This window comes from Notechis scutatus, chromosome 4 (assembly GCF_049901735.1).
Source record: "Notechis scutatus isolate UNSWTSFEM ecotype Mainland chromosome 4, rNotScu1.2, whole genome shotgun sequence".
In the NCBI taxonomy this organism is placed as follows: domain Eukaryota; kingdom Metazoa; phylum Chordata; class Lepidosauria; order Squamata; family Elapidae; genus Notechis; species Notechis scutatus.
In genome coordinates, this window is record NC_142012.1 from 144,432,807 (window position 1) to 144,451,621 (window position 18,815).

At 38.9% G+C, this 18,815-nt stretch overlaps 1 protein-coding gene across 7 annotated transcripts in view; it reads right to left on the minus strand.

Moving 5' to 3' along the window:
• Positions 1-18,815, minus strand: part of PLCH1 (phospholipase C eta 1) — a 132,691-nt gene that overhangs the window by 13,179 nt on the left and 100,697 nt on the right. For all 7 annotated transcript variants that reach the window (XM_087965222.1, XM_087965221.1, XM_087965217.1 and 4 more), the window contains 7 exons: positions 16,616-16,777; positions 13,524-13,592; positions 12,312-12,406; positions 11,293-11,393; positions 6,470-6,649; positions 2,915-3,022; positions 2,265-2,389 (listed from right to left, as the gene is read on the minus strand). In XM_087965222.1, the coding sequence (XP_087821348.1) occupies positions 2,265-2,389; positions 2,915-3,022; positions 6,470-6,649; positions 11,293-11,393; positions 12,312-12,406; positions 13,524-13,592; positions 16,616-16,777 (840 nt within the window). The remainder of the gene's footprint in view (positions 1-2,264; positions 2,390-2,914; positions 3,023-6,469; positions 6,650-11,292; positions 11,394-12,311; positions 12,407-13,523; positions 13,593-16,615; positions 16,778-18,815) is intronic.

The following is an 18,815-nucleotide window of genomic DNA, read 5'->3' on the forward strand; positions in this document are numbered from 1 at the left end:
CCTTGACAACTTGCAAAGCAATTGCCAAGCTGAAATAGTCCATATTGGATTTAGTACAAGGGATTTCTTTGCAGATGCAAATATAGCATTATTAGCATCATTAGGTGATTATCATCGCATACTAAATAGCTAGAAAATTTGTACTAATAAAATCTGTGGTTCTAAAAACATGGAATTAAAGAATCACTGTCGATTGAACTAACTAAAGCTTTTTATTTCAGTCCAACAGTGTTTCCAATAATTGTCTGTTGGATCATAGTCTTTTTTAAAAAAACCTCTCCCACAAAAATTATTTGTAGTTTTTTTTATTTTTTGACAGTGAATTTTTATTATAACACCATTTTTTAAATGTTTACCTAAATCCTATATAGGTCTCACATATATTTCTGAATAAAGGATTGTTTATTAATAAAGTAATTCTCCTTTCTTCAGGTTACTATTATTTAAATCAGCAGGAGGTTACTATTATTTAAATCAGCAGGAAAAATGAAAATAAACATAGTTACAAAGCCAAGAAGAGTTAAAAAGCAAAATAATATTCAATAATTCTGTGGAGGAATAGTGTAGTTTGTACTTAAACTAAATAATTTCCCTTTGCATTCAGAAAATTACCGTATTTATCGGCGTATAACACGCACTTTTTCCCCCTGAAAATAGGGGGCAAATGATGTATGCGTGTTATACGCCCGATATAATGTTAGAAGCCTTCGGTGAATGCTGCTGGGATCGGGGATCAAGGACACAAATGAAAGAAGGGGAGGGAGGAAGCAACCGAAGCCTGTCCTTCTCTCTGGGTCAGCTCTCTCAGTCGCTCTCTCGCTCCTCCACCAGCACAGGAAGAAACTGCTTCAAAGAAGCGGGGGCTTTTCCTGTCGCCGCAGCTTCCCTGAAGCGCCCGTTTCTCCCCACCCCACCCCGTCTGCCCGCCCGCCCGCCCGCAGTGCTCCGTTCTGCCTGCCTGCCTGCCTTCGTTAATGGTTGAATGGGAACAGCTTCGGCTGAGTAAAAGAGGCGAATAGTTATTATTCTCAGCCGAAGCTGCTCCCAAACAACCAGAAACTAAGGCAGGCAGGCAGAATTTTTTTAATTTTTTTCCTGAAATTTCCCTCTTAAAATGAAGATGCGTGTTATACGCCTGTGCGTGTTATACGCCGATAAATACGGTATTCAACCATAAAAATCATAAATTAAATCTTTTACATTCAAAAGCTATAACATTTTTCTGTTATGTGTGTACCTACATTATTAATATGAAATGCAAAGTGTATTTTAGAATTCAATTTTTTTAGCAAAAATACATTAACAAGAAATTTATTCTAAATATGCTAATGGGGCTATTAGCATATTCCACCATTCTCAATCCATGACTACAGTCTCCATATCTCTCCATTTAAGGTTGATGTTTTTCAGGTCTTTCTGAAATGTTTGGTGCCAAGTTTTCTTGGTCTTCCTCTTTTTCTCTGATCATCTGGTGGCATCCAATTGATTGCTGGACATTGCTCACTCATGCGGAGCGTATTTCCAGCAAGGCACTTTCATTATTCTATTAAAATACATAAACTGACATGCTTATTTCCTCATTAGTTTTACGTATGCAATGACAAATAATGATTCTGTCTTTCTGTCTGTCTATCATCTATCTAACATCTTTTATATGCAGATTAGAAACAGGGTGGGCTGCTAGGGTTCACCCCTTTTTGGGCAAACCTGTAGCTAATGTTATGGCAGGTTCGGTGAACTGGCAAATCCCACCCTTGCCTGCCCCCCCCCACCCTCCCCTCCCAGGAGTTGCCCATTTTGGATGCGAGGTAAGTGGGTAGGGCATGCACAGAGTCTCAGGGAGGGGGGGAAATGGGCCTCCCAGAGGCTCCAGAAGGTCTAGAGGAGGCCATTTTTGCCCTCTCAGAGGCCAGGGAGGGCGAAAACATCCCCCCCACCATGGTTCAGGAAGCCGACTAGGCCAGGGGTCTCCAACCTTGGGCCCTTGAAGCCTGGCAGACTTCGACTCCCAGAATTCCCCTGGCTGGCTGGGGAATTCTGGGAGTCAAAGTCCGCCAGGCTTCAAGGGCCCAAGGTTGGAGACCCCTGAACTAGGCCACATCTACCATGGCCACGCCCACCCAGCAACTCGGCAGAGAACCAGTTGATGAAATTTTTGAAGCCTACCCCTGATTAGAAACATATATACCCTTGTTCGGGTCATTAATGAATCTCTTCCGCCGTACATGAACTTAACTCTTAACTCAATCACAAATATATTTTACCTCTCCTCTGTCTCCTAACATGGAATCTGGAGGTTTTGGTAGTTGTTGACCACTGATGATTTTGAGTATAAGTTGTTTTTTAGGGAGAGCAGGCAGAGGATCTCCAGAATACGGATTAAAAGTGCCTATGGATAGGAACAATGTGGAAATGTATAATCTTAAAATAAGAAATGCAACTTGTTTTCTGTACATTTGAGAAAAACCTACAGGGAGGATTAAAGGAAAGAATAAAGCTAGTATTAGAATTGAATATGTAACATTTATTGCTAGACAAAAATAATAAATAAATTTGGGTATTTAGCCATTTTTGTTGTCCATCAAAATAAAACATGTACAAAGTGACAGCAAGTAAACAAATACAATTCATTAGATGTGAAATAAAAGCACAGATCCAAATCAACAACTGTATTAAATGTTTCATTTGTTTGCAAAAGCATAGCTTAGCTACATTTTTCATTTAACACTCTTTTATTAAAATATGAATATTTCATTATATCTTGCTCCTGATCAAAGTCTCCAAACTAACCTGTTTCATGTTATCCACTTTCTCCAAACATGTGTCGTATTTTAATATTAACCAAGATATCTTTAATAGATGGATGTGCAAGAACACTAAATCTATTCAGTGTGCACTGCCTTGTATTTATTACCTTTGCACATCTGTTGTGGTTTCAGGATGTATCCGCAGTTGCCATTCATCCTGAACTTGGCTTGGTTTAACTGCATCACCCGCCCTTCAGACTGGTAATTTAATGCCACTGTTGAATAAGCAGATTTTTATCTTAATTATGAAATTTACTGGCTATAATCATTTACTTATATGGCTTTAAACTTATAGGATTAGATCCAAACTAAATTAGTTTGACTATTTTTAAAACATGATTTTATTTAATTAATTTATAATTAAACTTTTTATTTGAAGACATTCAACATGTATCTTAGATCAAATTCAAGTGGTCAAATTACATATTATTTCCAGTAGAGCTTCCAGGGATGAGAAAAATATGAAGAGGTGAGAAAGATTAGCTTTCTCTCAGCTAATATTTGTTACTTCCACCATTGGAAAAATAGAAATACTTGAATGGATGGACTTTAGGTCATAGCCAGTGTGATTTTTTTTTCAATATGACACACTTTTAATAAAGGAGAATATTTGTAGATCAAGGTTGAAATGAGGGGACCTGGGTTCTCTCTGAGCTTGGTTGTTTTCTTGAAAACATTTCATTACTAACACTAGGTAACATTATCAGTGTTAGTGAAATACTTTTAGCCTGGATCCAATTCCTACCTACCGTGTTTCTCATATAATAAGGCCGGGTCTTTTTTATTTTTATTTTTTGAGCCCTGAAAAAATGGCTAGGCCATCTTTTCGGGGGTGACTTAATTCCCCCCCCCCCTTGCATCCTCGGGCGGGCAGGCAGCAACGGCTTGGAAGTTGACCTCGGCATTGGTGGGGCACTTCATATCCGGAGACCTTCCACCACCATTGCTTTCCCTTCTCCCCATGCCGCCACGGCATTTGGAGCATCATGCAGTGTTTGGCGCAGCCACACGGGGCCGGCCAGGGCTCCTCCCTGCAACCAGAGCACAGTGGAGACACTCGTCTTCAGGCGCTCCTGTCGCCGCCTTCCCGGGCATCATTTGAAGGCAAAGCCCATTCTTTTAAAAATGACACTCTACTACGACAAAGCCTTCCCTACCTGAGACAGCAGCCCAACCCCAGGTGGGGAGGCAAATCTCCTGGGGCTGCAGCGCAGGATTGGCCCACCCCAGAAGAAGCACCCAGCCACCATCCCTGCCTGGTGCCGGGCAGAGTGCGAAGACCTTCGCCTGGAGTGTCCAGCGCAGCTGACAGGTTTGCCCTCCTGCCCAGCGGCGGAGCTCTGGCCAAGGCAGCAAGTGCCTCCCTGCCAGGCCCTCTGCTTATCCCGCCAGGGGCGCACCAGAGCCAGGTGGGCTGGGCAGAACAGGGAAAGTGAGCTGTGGGTGTGCGGCCGCCTGCCAAGCGAAAGAGCCGGGCTGACCCGAGCTTGGCTTCCCAAGTCCTCCAGCCTGACCCCAAAGGGGCCACTGGGAGAGGCCACCAGAGGCAGTGATAGAGCCCACCCGTCTGCGGACAGGGAGGCAAGGCAACAGCCTGCGCCATGTTCTCCTCTGAGCTGAGCCCCACCGAGTGAGTGCCTCTGCCTGATGCCCGTGCCGCTGCAGCGTTTGGAGCATCGCCGCGGCTTTTGGAGCTGCCGGCGTGTTTGGAGATGCGTGGGGATGGGGATGGGCTGGGCGAGGGGTGGAAAAGAAGGGCGGCTTCAGGCTCTCTCTGCTGGACCCGCCGGCCAGGGAAGCAGCACTGCCATAGCCTCACCTCCCTGTCCGCGGACAGGTGGGTGCTATCACTGCCTTGGGCGGCCTCTCCCGGTGGCCCCTTTGGGGTTGGGCTAGAGGGACTTGGGAAGCCAAGCTCGGGTCAGCCTGGCTCTTTCACTTGGCAGGTGGGCGTACACCCACGGCTCACTTTTCTGGCTCTGCCCAGCCCACCCGGCTCCGGTGCGGCCCTAGCGGGAGGAGCGGAGGGCCCGGCTGGGAAGCACTTGCTGCCTTGGCCAGAGCTCTGCCGCTGGGCAGGAGGACCCACCTGTCAGCTACGCTGGGCCCCCCAGGTGAAGGTCTTCATGCTCTGCCTGGCACCAGGCAGAGATGGCAGCTGGGAGCGTCTCCCGAGGTGGGCTGATCCTGCACTGTGGCCCCGGGAGATTCACCTCCCCACATGGGGTTGGGCTGTCCTCTCGGGCAGGGGAGGCTTTGTTGTAGTAGTAGCGTTGTTTTTAAAAGAATGGGCTTTGCCTTCAAACAATGCCCGGGAAGGTGGTGACAGGAGCACCTGAAGACGAGTGTCTCCGCCAGGCTCCAGTTGCAAGGAGGAGCCCTGGCCGGCCCCACATGGCTGAGCCAAACACCGCTGTGATGCTCCAAATGCCGCGGCAGCACGGGGAGAAGGGAAAGCAACGGTGGCGGAAGATCTCCAGATATGAAGTGCCCCACCAACGTCAAGGTCAATGCAGGCAGCACGATATCCGGTTGTGTAGCAAAAGTACTTGACGACAGTAGGGAGGTTGGTGGCGAGGCATGGCTGCCTGCAGGGCACTCCTAATGGCAAGCCCCCCCGCCCTTCCCCCCATTTCGCATGTTTTAAAATAGGCCTTAATTTGGGGGAGGGGCTTAATTTAATTTTATGCCTATAAAATATGCTGGGACTTCCTATTGGGGGAGGCCATATTGTTGGAGAAACACGGTATGCACTTTCTATTCTTTTTAAAGACCCTTGACTCTAAACAAAAAAAAAATGGATAAAGGACACAGCAGAAGCCCAAAGAGCATTAGTAATAATTGAATGGACAAGGAAGAGAAGAGGCCTGAATATTTCATAAAGATATTAAGTAGCTGAATTAGTTATTAACAAATCAAGATATTGGGGCCAAGGATATACAGCTTAAAGAAACTATATTTTCTGTTGCTAATTCTTCAAGAGTTATGCAAATTGAGTTTGTCTTCCTATAGCAAAAAGTTCATCCTTGGGTAAAAATGAAAGCTGAGCCATCTAATCCTTGACACATGTGCACATGTTTAGTAATATCAAATTGCCAGAGATCATCAAGCAATTAAAGGTAATAAACATGTAATAGTCAGTGGCCTCCAGCCTTTGTCATCTTGGCACCTTCCAGAACTTCCAAACAGGACTAAATTCCTTACACCAAGCAGATTGGCCATTCTGGAAAACATAGTCCAAATGTAGTGGAAGGTATCAGGCTAGACAAGTCTGACTTAAGAACACAGATGGGCATCAAGCTATCTGTTCCCCTTTCCTGCCTGCATCTCATTGGGAAGACATACAACAATTCATCAAAGAACTTCCCGTTGCTGATTCAGCCCACTATAGGAGTTCTGAAGTGCATTGATTCCAAGGAGACAGCAGATCAGTAATAGATTTGATACTCTCTTAATCCACAGCTACTAACTCTCTTTATGGAACAAAAGAAGCAATCTTCTAAATGCATCTTTGTAGGTCTATACTTTTTATACTATGTGAACTACCATTACCTCACATATGGAATGAATATAGGTAGATAATTAACAAGCACATGTCCATGGGATAAACAGCCGCATGTCCATGGGCACCTACATAACTGACAACACCAGGCATCACTCACCAAGCTGGCATCCAACATTCCAATATGGTACAGGGTTAAAGTTGCTAGAGTCAATCCGGTAGGCAGATGGATAGATTCTGGTGAGCTGCTGCTGGTTATAAAGGATGAACTGCTCTGATTTTTGCTGGATCACCTGATGAGCTCTTGTCTCACTGAAGGATAATACATTCCCCACTGATCCTGCATGTTAAAATGATTAACAGACAAAGGCATAGACAGGAGTTTGCCTTTGTAGGGTTTCAAAAGAAAAGGCATTGTTACACCACAATACGAATATGCTAAATGTCCCATTATTATTATTTTTTCCTGGTTCAGAATCGAAAAATGTAAAATGATCTTTAAATTTAGCAGTGCACTAAATTTTCACCAAGAAAATGAAAATAGGTTTTCAAACACTAAAGAAAAAAAAAAATCATTAAAGTCTAATTAACAACTTGATATGTATACAGATCATTAGAAAGGCCCAATGTAATTTTAGAGTGTATCAATAGTGCTGAGAACATGAAAAGCAATAATTTCTCTATACTGTACTAGGCAGACCACATTTGAACTACTATGCCCAGTTCTGGTCACCACAATACATAAAGAACCCTGAGGAAATGGAAAGAGTTCAGAGAACAGCATCAAAAATGGCAAGAAGCTTGGAGGTGAAATTCTGTGAAGAGTAGTTAAAAGAGCTTGGCAGATTTAGCTTAAATAAGAGAAGGGTAAAGGGCAACATAATAGCAGTCTTCCCATATATGAAGGGATAGCACATGGAAGAGGCAGTAGACAGTCCAAAACGAAGTAAGGAAAAATTTCCTGATTGTGGGAGCTATTAAGTGATGGAAGAGTCTGCCTCCTGGAGTCATGGGTATCTCTGGGAGTTTTAAAGGAAAGATAAGACAGCCATTTGTCTAGAATGGTACGAGGATTACTCAGTTGGGCAGGGGGATAGGTAGAAGACCTCCAAGATCTCTTCCAACCTTATGATTCTATATTATAGCCCTCTTCTAGCAAGTCACCTCAGGGATTCCATTATGAATAGTAGTGACTAGTCAGCGCCACCATTCAGGGCAAATGAATGTAGCGCACTATTTGCTTTCTCTAAACAACAGAGGAAAGTGAACGCTTCAATCTATTTGTCAAGGCAACAAGCAATATTTCCTATTTCAGTATTCCACACTGATCTGCCAGGACTGTTGTATGGCTGTTCCTAGTAGCAACAAAGCTACTAAATTAATTTAGTTTCACATACATAAATATTTATGTGGGCATTTTTAAACCATGGCATAATTACTTCTTCTTCCCTTAAATTTCTGAATACTAATTTGGTTTATCAAAATGAAGAATTTCAGTGAATTTTGGATGAGGATTTATTCTAAGCATTAATTTAAAAGGCCTTCCTAAAAAAGCTTCATGATTTAAACCAAGGTAATTCATTTTTCACATCACAGACACCTGTGGCTCCCCTGAATGGTTTAAGTAATAATGTAGATTGGCTGAAGTTAAATCACAGGGGAAATTAAAGAAATGAAACCTTATGTCAATACATCTGAGACTTTACTAAACGTTACAAGCAGAATTTCAGTTCTGTCTTTGTGATCAGAAGTAATTGACACTTGGGCCAACAGAAATAGCTAAGCATGGTTTACCTTAAAAGTTCTCACAGAAATTGGAATGTAACCACAACTCAATATATCCCTCTAGTGATGTTTGAGGGGAATGAAAACCCTGCATGCTGACTCTTTTTTTTTTTAGTGATGCCCAAGTTTGACAGAAATTGAAGAAGACATGGTTGCTTCATGATAAAATAAGAAGTGTCATTACAAGCTTCCCCTCAACTTTGTTCCACAAAATAGGCTGCTAGCACTTTTTCATTTGCTCTAAGAGTGCTTATCAAGTTCAATATGATTTCACCTCAGTCCTTATCTGATATCCCAGCAGGCCTAAATCCAGATGGAAAATTCTTTGCAGAAGATTGCTGAAGTATAATTACTCATGTATGTCATCTGTTTTATAATTATTCTGATATTAAAAACACTACCCAAAACACTCTCTTGGATTGGCTGCTGAGTGGAAAGATAGATATCAGTATCTATACATGCTGAGACATATCCAGCGACATTGCTTATCAAATATTTATTCCAGAGAAAAGCTGAACGGCAGGGCTGGGTAGAAGCCTGGAGGGATTGCAAGTGAGATAAAACTTTAAAGTCAAAAAAAAAAAAAAAAGCAAGCAAGAGGATACCAGATACATGCTGGAAGGAAAACAAAAAAATGTGAAAGAAACACTGTAAACAGTTCTCAGAGATGAATTACCAATAGACAAGAATCAACAAGTATAAGCTGAGTCATAGGTAGCTTTGTCACAAGCAGTAGATGCCAGCATATAAATCCACCCACTTAATCCTCTTTCTAAAGCCATCATGCCTTAAAGTTTTATGTACTTCAATTGAATCTTTCTTTGTTTTCTACCTCTGCCATGCCAACGCTGGGATCATAACTTCTATTACTTTTATACCAGAAGAAAACAATACATTGCAGGAATGAAAAGTCACAGAACTTGTAGCATAGAATGTTTTCTAAAACTGTCTACTATTTTATCAAATGTATAGGCTAGCTTTTAAAATCAACTTGAAGCATGAGAAATGATGGTCACTGATGGATGAAAAATTATGTCAGTGGAGTGCAAGATCAGCCCTAACCTATCCAAACTACAATATAATTGATAATCTATTTGCCCATTTACTGTTCTGCCATCTCTTTGACAATAAGTCACAATTTCTCAGACATTCTTATTAATTAAGATTGACATTTCTTAATGCACTCTACTCAGAATGCCTTGTATTAAAATTCCCATGAGGCACACTTGCTAGAATATATGGGAATTAAAGTATGACACATTTGAAACCAATTTAATTTATTGCAGAAATCACAAATATTCTCATTAGTGTTCCAAATTCTGCTTATACCTTATACAGCATTATAATGTAGCTTCTATGTCAACTTTGGCCCATACTGGCACCCCCGATTGCTTCACAATTAGTGAAAAAGATTTGTTAAATTCAGGTTCAAAAGATTCTTTTTCTTCATTTTCTCATGAATACTACATGATTATTATTATTATTTTAAAAAAAGATTGCAATATTAGTTAGCTATTGCACTGGGAGGTCTCTAAGTTGTGTGTATGTCTTATATTCCAACCCAATAATCCTCATTCACATCTTATAAGGCTGGGGATAAGATGTACAATATTCTAAACCATTATGAAATGGATAAACTGATGTCTTTTCCCCCCAACCTCCTATCTAACCTGCAACCCTGATCTCTGGAGGAATCCTATGCAAGTATTAAAAGTCCAACTCTTTCAAAAGCAAACGTGACCAGCCAGAGGTTACCACCTGAGGCAAGTATTATCTAAAGGACTATAGTAACTACAGAAAATGTTTTTGGACTTAGTCCTTCCTACAACAACCACTGGAAGCCTCATTTATCTTCTACTTGCATGAATGAAGGTACTGATGTGATAGAATTATTAAATGCCATCACATCATATCAATAAATTTTTTCTCAGGTTTTCATATACAAAAAACATACCCACACATACACATACATACTTAAGGAGTGTGGTGGCTCAGTGGTTAGGATGCAGTATTGCAGGCTAACTCTGCCCACTACCAAGAGTTTGATCACCTGATTGACTCATCCTTCCATCCTTGACTATGTATCTGAATGGTCAAACAAATGGCAACGATCTTGACTATGTATCTGAATGGTCAAACAAATGGCAACTTCAAATCTCAACAAATAAATGCTCTGTCTTACATATTGGCAAAAAAAATCAGAAAATAAAATACAAGCTGAATAGTCAAGATCTTGTTGATGACCCAAGCTCTGTAAAGGACCTTGGAATACTCACCTCTAATGATCTAAGTGCTAGAGCCCACTGCAACTACATAGCCAAAAAGGCATTAAGAGTTGTTAACCTAATCCTACGTAGTTTTTCTCTGGTAATATCACACTACTAACCAGAGCATACAAAACATTTGCTAGACCAATACTCGAATACAGTTCATCAGTCTGGAACCCTCATTACGTATCTGATATTAGCACAATTGAGAAAGTCCAGAAATATTTCACAAGAAGAGTTCTCCACTCTTCTACTCGTTGTAGAATACCTTATGCCACCAGACTTGAAATTCTAAAACTAGAAAACCTTGAATTACGCCTGCCTTCGGTCTGACTTAAGCATGGTATATAAAATCATACATTGCAATGTCCTACCTGTCAATGAATACTTCAGCTTCAACCATAACAACACAAGAGCACACAATAGATACAAACTCAAAGTAAACCGCACCAAACTTGATTGCAGGAAATACGACTTCAGCAATAGAGTGGTCAATGTCTGGAATACTCTACCCGACTCTATAGTCTCTTCCCCAAACCCCAAAAACTTTAACCTTAGACTGTCTACTATTGACCTCACCCCTTTCCTAAGAGGTCTGTAGGGGCGTGCATAAGCGCACCATCGTGCCTACCGTCCCTGTCCTATTGTTTCTCTTATTCTTTTATTTTTCTTATATGTACCCATTTCATGTATTCACAACTATGTATACACTTATACTTATTATCTTGTAAACAATTGGCAAATCAAATAAATAAATAAATAAATAAATAAATCCTTCCAAAGTCAGTAAAATGAACACCCAGATGACTCTGTAAACCACTTAAAGAGCACTGTAAAGTACTGTAGAGCAATCTATAAGTCTAAGTGCTGTTATTGCTATTAAGCACACAATATTAATATGTTCCTTAATATAAATTACAAACAACCTTACCATCATCAATTATGTCTTGAGCTGCCACTGAGTTTGTGTACACCACTAGATCAGAAAGGTCACGGCATAGCTTCATTGTTTTCCTCCGCCGAGCCAACCGGCTGGGAAAAGAAAGGATTTTTCAAAAGGTAAATGGAATTATAAATTGATCTCTCTATCATGAATTATTTTTTTCCATCATGTCAAAAAATTAGTGTGGTAAGCATATCATTCTTTCCTTAAACAACAAATAATTATTACTTGATGATCAAAAATGCAAAGAGGGAAACAGAAAAAGAAGAGGATGAAAAAGGAAAGGAGAAAAAATAGACATGTTGAAAGATGGAACAGTTTTCAGGGACTCCAATTATTTTTTAACACTTCATTTCAGCCCTAAACCTTTACATGTGCATGCCTTCTATTTAGGTGTATACAATAAAATAAAAGAAAGCTGGACACATATTAGTTGCCTTATTTGGGGAAAATGTGGTAGGACATGGTCCAGATTCCCAGAAGGGAGAGAGTGCATTTCAGAAGAGATAAAAAAAAGATAGCGAAGTTTTGGTAGTTTGCCTGGGACAAAGAGTTAAGACTGCTCATACCCAGTTCAGAGAGTATACCGTATGCTTAATGGTGCAAGTGGTGTCTGCTTTGATTTGGTGAGAATGTGTTTATAGATGAGTAGCAATAAAGGAAACTGCTTAGCAGAACCTCAGTATATCTTTCTTGGTTTTGAAGTTTGACAAAGGCAAGATAAATAGGAAGCTTCTTCAATGCAAACATACACATGAAACAATCATAGCTTATGTATTACATAATGAGTTAAGTCATGAAGCATTATTGACTTCTACATCATTTACAACTGAATGGATCCATATTCTGCCCTGCAGTGTATTGCTGTAATTCTTCATTTCTTAAATCACTACATGTATATGTATATGTATGTGTATGTGTATGTGTATGTGTATGTGTATGTGTATGTGTATGTATATGTATATGTATATGTATATGTATATGTATATGTGATGATTGTTACTAACCTGTATAGTTGTCCAGATTCTTTTCCAGACACATTTTGTTGAGAGTCTTCATCATCGGATGTGCTGTGAGATTTGGACTTAGATTTAGCTGCCTTCTGTTTGAAAAGTCAAAGTCTTATTTAACAATGGCCTCAATTATACAAAATGAGATGATTCGTTTATCTTAATATAATTGTAAACAGTAAATCCTAGGCAACATTTTATGGTTTTTCATTTTTGTGAGACTTTGCTGATGTACTTTGATCAGCAACTTGGTGATTTGCGAGCTACTTTAAGAGAAAGAAAGAAGCAGACAAATCTACACAAAACAAAAGTAGCCCACTTTGCAGTCCAGATGTTTAACTAACTATGTGTTTTTCCTCCTCTTTCCTCTGTCTAAATACTTTGTATTCCCTGTCAGCAGCCTGTAAAATTTGTCTATTCTCAAGCTTCAATATTTTGAAGATTGGAGCTATATTGATTAAGAAAGTAGTGACACAAGGATGACTACCACTAGCAAAAGTCTGCGAAAAATGGAACATTTTACCCCTGCTACCTTTTGAAAAGGCATCTGCTGAAAATCAATCTGGAAGACAGTTACAGATATTTTTTATAAGAAATACCTTCAGGCTAAATGGTTCTTTTACCATTTTGTGAAAAATCATTCAAACCAACATTTTTAAAAAAAAAAATGGAATGGAGACTTTGGTATACTCATAATTTCCAGTATAAAATCACTGAAAACCTTTATTGTTACAAGGTAATAAAATCTAAATGTTTAACCCTTACTATAACATGTTGTGAAAATTCTCTCAATTTCTCCAAGGTTTTTAAATTTTCTTTCATAAAAAAATGTTCCATTTTTAAAAAAGGTATGAACTAAAGTTTTATCTAATAATCACATCATAGAATAGTTGCAAATCTATCAGTTTCACCAAGTTCACATTTTGAATAATCAGACAGATTTGGATCCTGTCTGTGGGCTAAAATTTAACCCTAACTCCCCAATCATAAACAAATATTCTTGGAAGCTGCAGCTTTTCTTTAGGTCCATCAGTTTTTATTAACGTTGTCAAATTTAAGATGTGTAGATTTCAACTGTCAATATTCCTCGGGTGGCATGTGTGAAGTCCACCTATCTTCAAATTCACACCGTTGAGAAATGTTGATTTAGATGGGTAGTACAGACGTGAGGGTCAGGGGGAAAGGATTCATAATCATATTACTACTTACCTTATGTTTACCGAAGCTGCCCATGAGTTTACTGTGAGATTTTTTGTTAGTGTCCTTCAAACCTGAATTCTGTGAAAAACAATGAATTCATCAAAATCATTTTCTAATTTAATTGTTTACCACATTTGCTCCTGCCTGATCAATTTAACCATCTCATAAAATATTAGAAAGGCCAGTTTCTACTCCAAAAGGCTGGCTGGTAGAAAGAAAAAAAATTGTCATCTACAGCAGTGCTTTAAAGTGCCCTACATGTAGTTCATTGCTCAGTAACTAGTGAATAAGGCCCAAATGTGATTTAATGCACTTACATTAAAAATCTCTTAAGGATGGTTAGGATTAAAGCTGAAAGGAAAAGACAAACAGACACGCCTCACATTATGTCTGTGATGTCTAAAGGTAGCTAGTTTGTCCTGAAAAGAAGAGTGTTGGAGTAGTATAAAATAATATGTGATGCTCTTGGGCGCGCTCTCTCTCCCTCCCTCTCCCTCTTCCTCTGTGTCTGTTGTATGTGAATCACACAAGATCAACACTGCATTTGGATAGTGATGGCTTTGGACAGTGTAGAGAAAGAACACTCTTGCCTGGCCTATTAGAACTATACAAAATTCTACTTCAGAATAGAACTGATTTCTTTCCTTGTATTTCAATTCCTACCCTAAAGCTAATTTTCAAACTTAATCTCATCTCTGGCTTATACTAACTGAACATAAAGAGTCAAAAAGAAACAACAGATACTAACTGCAACTAACTAACTTGCTCACAGGAATAATTTTAAGATCTATTGAAACTTCATCTTTGTCTCATAACCATCACATCTCATTTGAATTCCACTTTTACCACACTTTCGAAATATTTTTCCTTTACCCAAAAAAACAGTTCTTCCCATTAATATACTTATATGGACAATAGTTTTAGTTCATTTTCCTTTAAGATATGGTTTTTCTGCCTCAGTGAATTTTTGATCTCTGATTGTCTCATTGAAGGCACAAGCTTGAATTTCAGTTGTATGACTCTTAATAATAGCTTCTTAATAAGCTTATTAAGAAGCCAATGCTTGGTTGTTTTATTTTGTTGGGTTATCTTAGTAATACCCATGGAAAAGAAAATAGGTAATATACATTAGTCAAAACTGTTTCATCTTCATTTCATCAGTATCTTCTCAAAAGTCATTAGCTGGGTATTGTAGAGCAAATCTCATATCCCTTAAATCAAGACTTACAGTACAGTTGTCCAAGAAAGGAGAGAGCATCAAAAGCCAGATATTATTAATTTATTCCAAATGATATATTTTAATTTTAAGGTAATTTTAGCAGATATTAGATTATGCTAGGATTTCAACTATCTGAAAACTGTGCATTCTTAAACTTTTCAGTCCCAAGGCAAAGAGACAATAGTGTAATAAACCAGGTTGAGAACAGCAATAGGAAGAGTCATAACTGGTACTAGAAAAATCTTCATTTTATTGCACAAACCACTATATGCTATATTATTATACACAGAAATAGAGATTCTGTACATTATTTAATTTTCTATATATTTGTAAATCATAGATACATTTGGTAAATAAAATACCTACAGAAATCTAGTGCTCCCAAAACATTGTTTTGTACTCAGATATTTAAATGAAGTCAAACCAAATATTACTCAGGAGGTCAAATCAATTTGACATTCTGAAATAACTAGGAAAAGCAAGAAAAAAGAACCTGAGTTATAGTTCTAGCCCATCTGAGATTCACACACAAGAGACTCCCTGGAGTCAACAGCTTGAGGATCCAATGTTTCTGTCAGAACATGCATTCATATAGAGCTGAAAAAGGCAGTGAGATACATTCCCTCAGCTATTCACAGTGCAAGGTGTTTCCATTATACAATATGTGGCCTGCAACAGGAATCTACGATCCATTCACTTTTTGGTGAAGAACAAGGAACCATTTTTCCCTCCCCATTTTCTAGACTTAGCTCAACTTTATACATTAACCATTAATTCCAGATATTTATTTCCGGTTTAGGATGCAGATTATATAATGTGAGAATTTATTTACTAATACATGCTCTCAGTTGAGTCACCTACATTCAGGGGTGGGCTTCAAAAATTTTAGCAAAGGGTTCTCTGCCTAGTTGCTGGGTGGGTGTGCTATGGTGGGTCAGCCTCCTGGACCATGGCGGGGGGAGCATTTTTGCCCTTCCCCAGGCTCCAGAGGCTTCTGAAGCCAGAAACGGGCCAATTTCTGGCCTTTCCAAACTTCAGGGAGGCCCATTTTTCACCATTCCTGAGCCTCCATGCACGCCCTGCACTTACCTGCATCCAAAACGGGCCTCCTGGGAAGGGCGGGGTGGGCTGGGCAGCCAGGAGTGGGATTTGGGTGTTCTCCAAACTGCACAGAATCTTAGCTAGGGGCTCTTCTGAACCCCTGCGAACCCCCAGCAGCCCATCCCTGCCTACATTCTTTACACACTACTTGGAAACTCCAAGGTGGCACCCAGCATATAAGAGTATAAAGGAGAAAAGCATACATACATGTGACCAAAGGATAGATTCACACTGAAACAACAATACTTTGAGTGACTGAAAGAACAACACTTCAAGTGACCTGAAAGACCAAGAAAGAGGGTGCTGATGTGTTCTCCAAAGCATTTGAACCAGTAGGTAGAAGCTTTAGTGTGGTAGATCCAAACTTGAAATATGGAAAACCCTAAGAGCTCTTAAGCAACAGAACAGCCTGTCTCTTAAAGTTGTAGGGCTTCATCACTGGAAGCTTTCAAGGTTTCAAAATAAGATTATATAGCCATTTGCAGAATACACAGGCTCACCATTTTGATATTCAAAATAATAAGATTTTTTTAAAAGCAGGTTCTGGTTTCTGGGATATAAAAAATAAAATTATAGCTTTAAGTCCTCTGATCCAACCTTCTGCTCAAACAGTCCAGTTAAAAGAAATGAGCTATTTGTAAAAATAAATAAAAAGGCAGGATATAAATACAGGATGAACAAAAGAACAGTTATTTTTTTATGGGACGTCTGCAGTCAATTAAAAATGTATGTCATAATAGCAGCTATAGATATTCCCAGAAGAGTAAGAAAAACTTCTTACCTGTTTAAAGTTCACATTTAAGCCCTCATGCGTTGCTTTTAAAAGTGCCCTCACAGTGAAGCTATCAGTGTCTTCTTTGTCTCTGATTTGAGACTCTTTGAGTAAGGTTTCAAGTTTTTTTCTTATAAAAGACTCTATCTGATGCTCTGTTGTGCCATTGTTCTGAAAGAGATCAATAAGCAGCAATACAAATTGTAAACAGATTTTTTTAAACAAATTTAACTTTTTTGTTCCATATACAGGATATCAGATAGCAACTGCTGATATAACAGTCAGAAAAACTCCTTGATAATTTCCTTTATTTCCTTTGGATACAATCTAAATATGCTGCAGTCTATCACAAATGGCTTTTTATGAGTGACAAGTAAAAACTAAAGTTTCCCCAATAAATTATCATTCCATTTGATGAAAGAGAATTTTAAAGAAATTGTTAGGGTGCAGGATGGTAGTCTTGCACTTCTTCTATTATAAGGTGGCCGAGTGAAGAATATGAATTCTTTTGCCTTTCTCTGTACAAATGCCTCCCCAGCGGTCTGCAGCCTTTCTGTCTTTCCACCATCTCCTTAATAAAATGGCATTCATAAAAGAACACTTCCCTTTGGGCTTTCTCAGAAGCAGAGCTCCTGTCTACACTAAGGCTTCTCTTTACCTACATATGACATTTGAGAACCACTTATGGGAAACACACAGCTCAACCAAAATGTCACAGCAATGTGAGCATTCAGACTTGTATAGTGTTCAGTAGAATTTTATCTGGAAGTATAAATTAGAAATCTCTTCAGACCCCTATCCAAGAAATTGATTCATTTTACCCTGGACTATGAAATTGGGGTAGGATGAAGACAGAGATGGAGGTGCAAATGCAGATAATAAAGTATAAATTTATAGGTCCATGCCTGCTTCCATCATCATTTAATCTAGACTTCATTGACCAAAGGGCACTTCACTATTTTATAAAATCAAATCAAATATCCAGTTTTTACACAGCTCTATCAAAGATATGTCTCTCCCTCAAGAGGTTTACAATTTAAATTTTGATGGGGAAGACAGCACAGGTTGCTGGGTGGGTGGGGAAATAAGTTACCCAGTGGTGTAATTTAGACTTATACTTATTATTCAGCACTCCAATAATATCTATGTCAGGTATTTCATGAATTATTGTGGTTGGTCACACCATAGGACAGATGTTCAGATTCAGTTTGGCATTTTTATCCACCTATCAAATCCTTCTCAAGGATCCTGAGAAAAGTGTTGCTATGGGATTAAACATATCACAGGATGTAAACTGTTCCAAGTAAAGCTGCCTTTTGCAATTGGCTAATGATGATTTTGCAAAGGCCGAAGGTATTCAAGTGGTGCTCCAGATGTTTCGGGATTGCACCCATGATACTGCCTTTGCTTTCTTTTGACACAGTTGCTTTACTTCTTCATGCAATTATTGTTGTTATTATTATTAATAATACTTGCATTATTCATATTAATAACTATGATTCTCAGATTGTTTCACATATTTCTGGAGCATCTCCCAAACGTGCTGCTGCTGATTCATATGTTTCATGATAAGGAAGTAATAATGCTAATGGCATTTAATTCCCATAATTTTGACACTAATTATATTAAAATTGCAGTAAATTAAACCAAGTTTCAAATGATGGTAGCACTTTGTGACTTTTATCCGGGTTCAGAGGGTCTGATGGGGTTATGTCTGATTCTCATAGCAGAAAAAACAAAGGACACAGGAAAGATGTAGCCACATAGCTGCTAATTCAAAAAGGCAGTAAGAATGCATACATCTAGGATGGAAACCCTTGGAATTATTCCACATAAACAGCACAATTCCTTGGTGTTGCTAGACAGAGGGTGGTTTTTTTTTAAATGTTTGACTTCCTATTTTTCCAAAATAGATCTGCATTCTTTATAAATCTGCTTGGGGTTCATGAAATGGAAAGATAACTTAATCAGGGTATCTGGGCCAAGCAGAGTCAGACCTAACCACTTGGATAAAAGACCAACAGAAATCCTATAGCTGTACTCTAGACTGGGAAGCTGAAAAAGCATTCCAGAAAAGCAATTATAAATACTTCCACCTTGTTGCAAAATAATAATAATAATAATAATAATAATAATAATAATAATAATAATAATAATAATAATAATAATAATAATAATAATAACCTACTCAGGTTTATAGTCTGTAAAG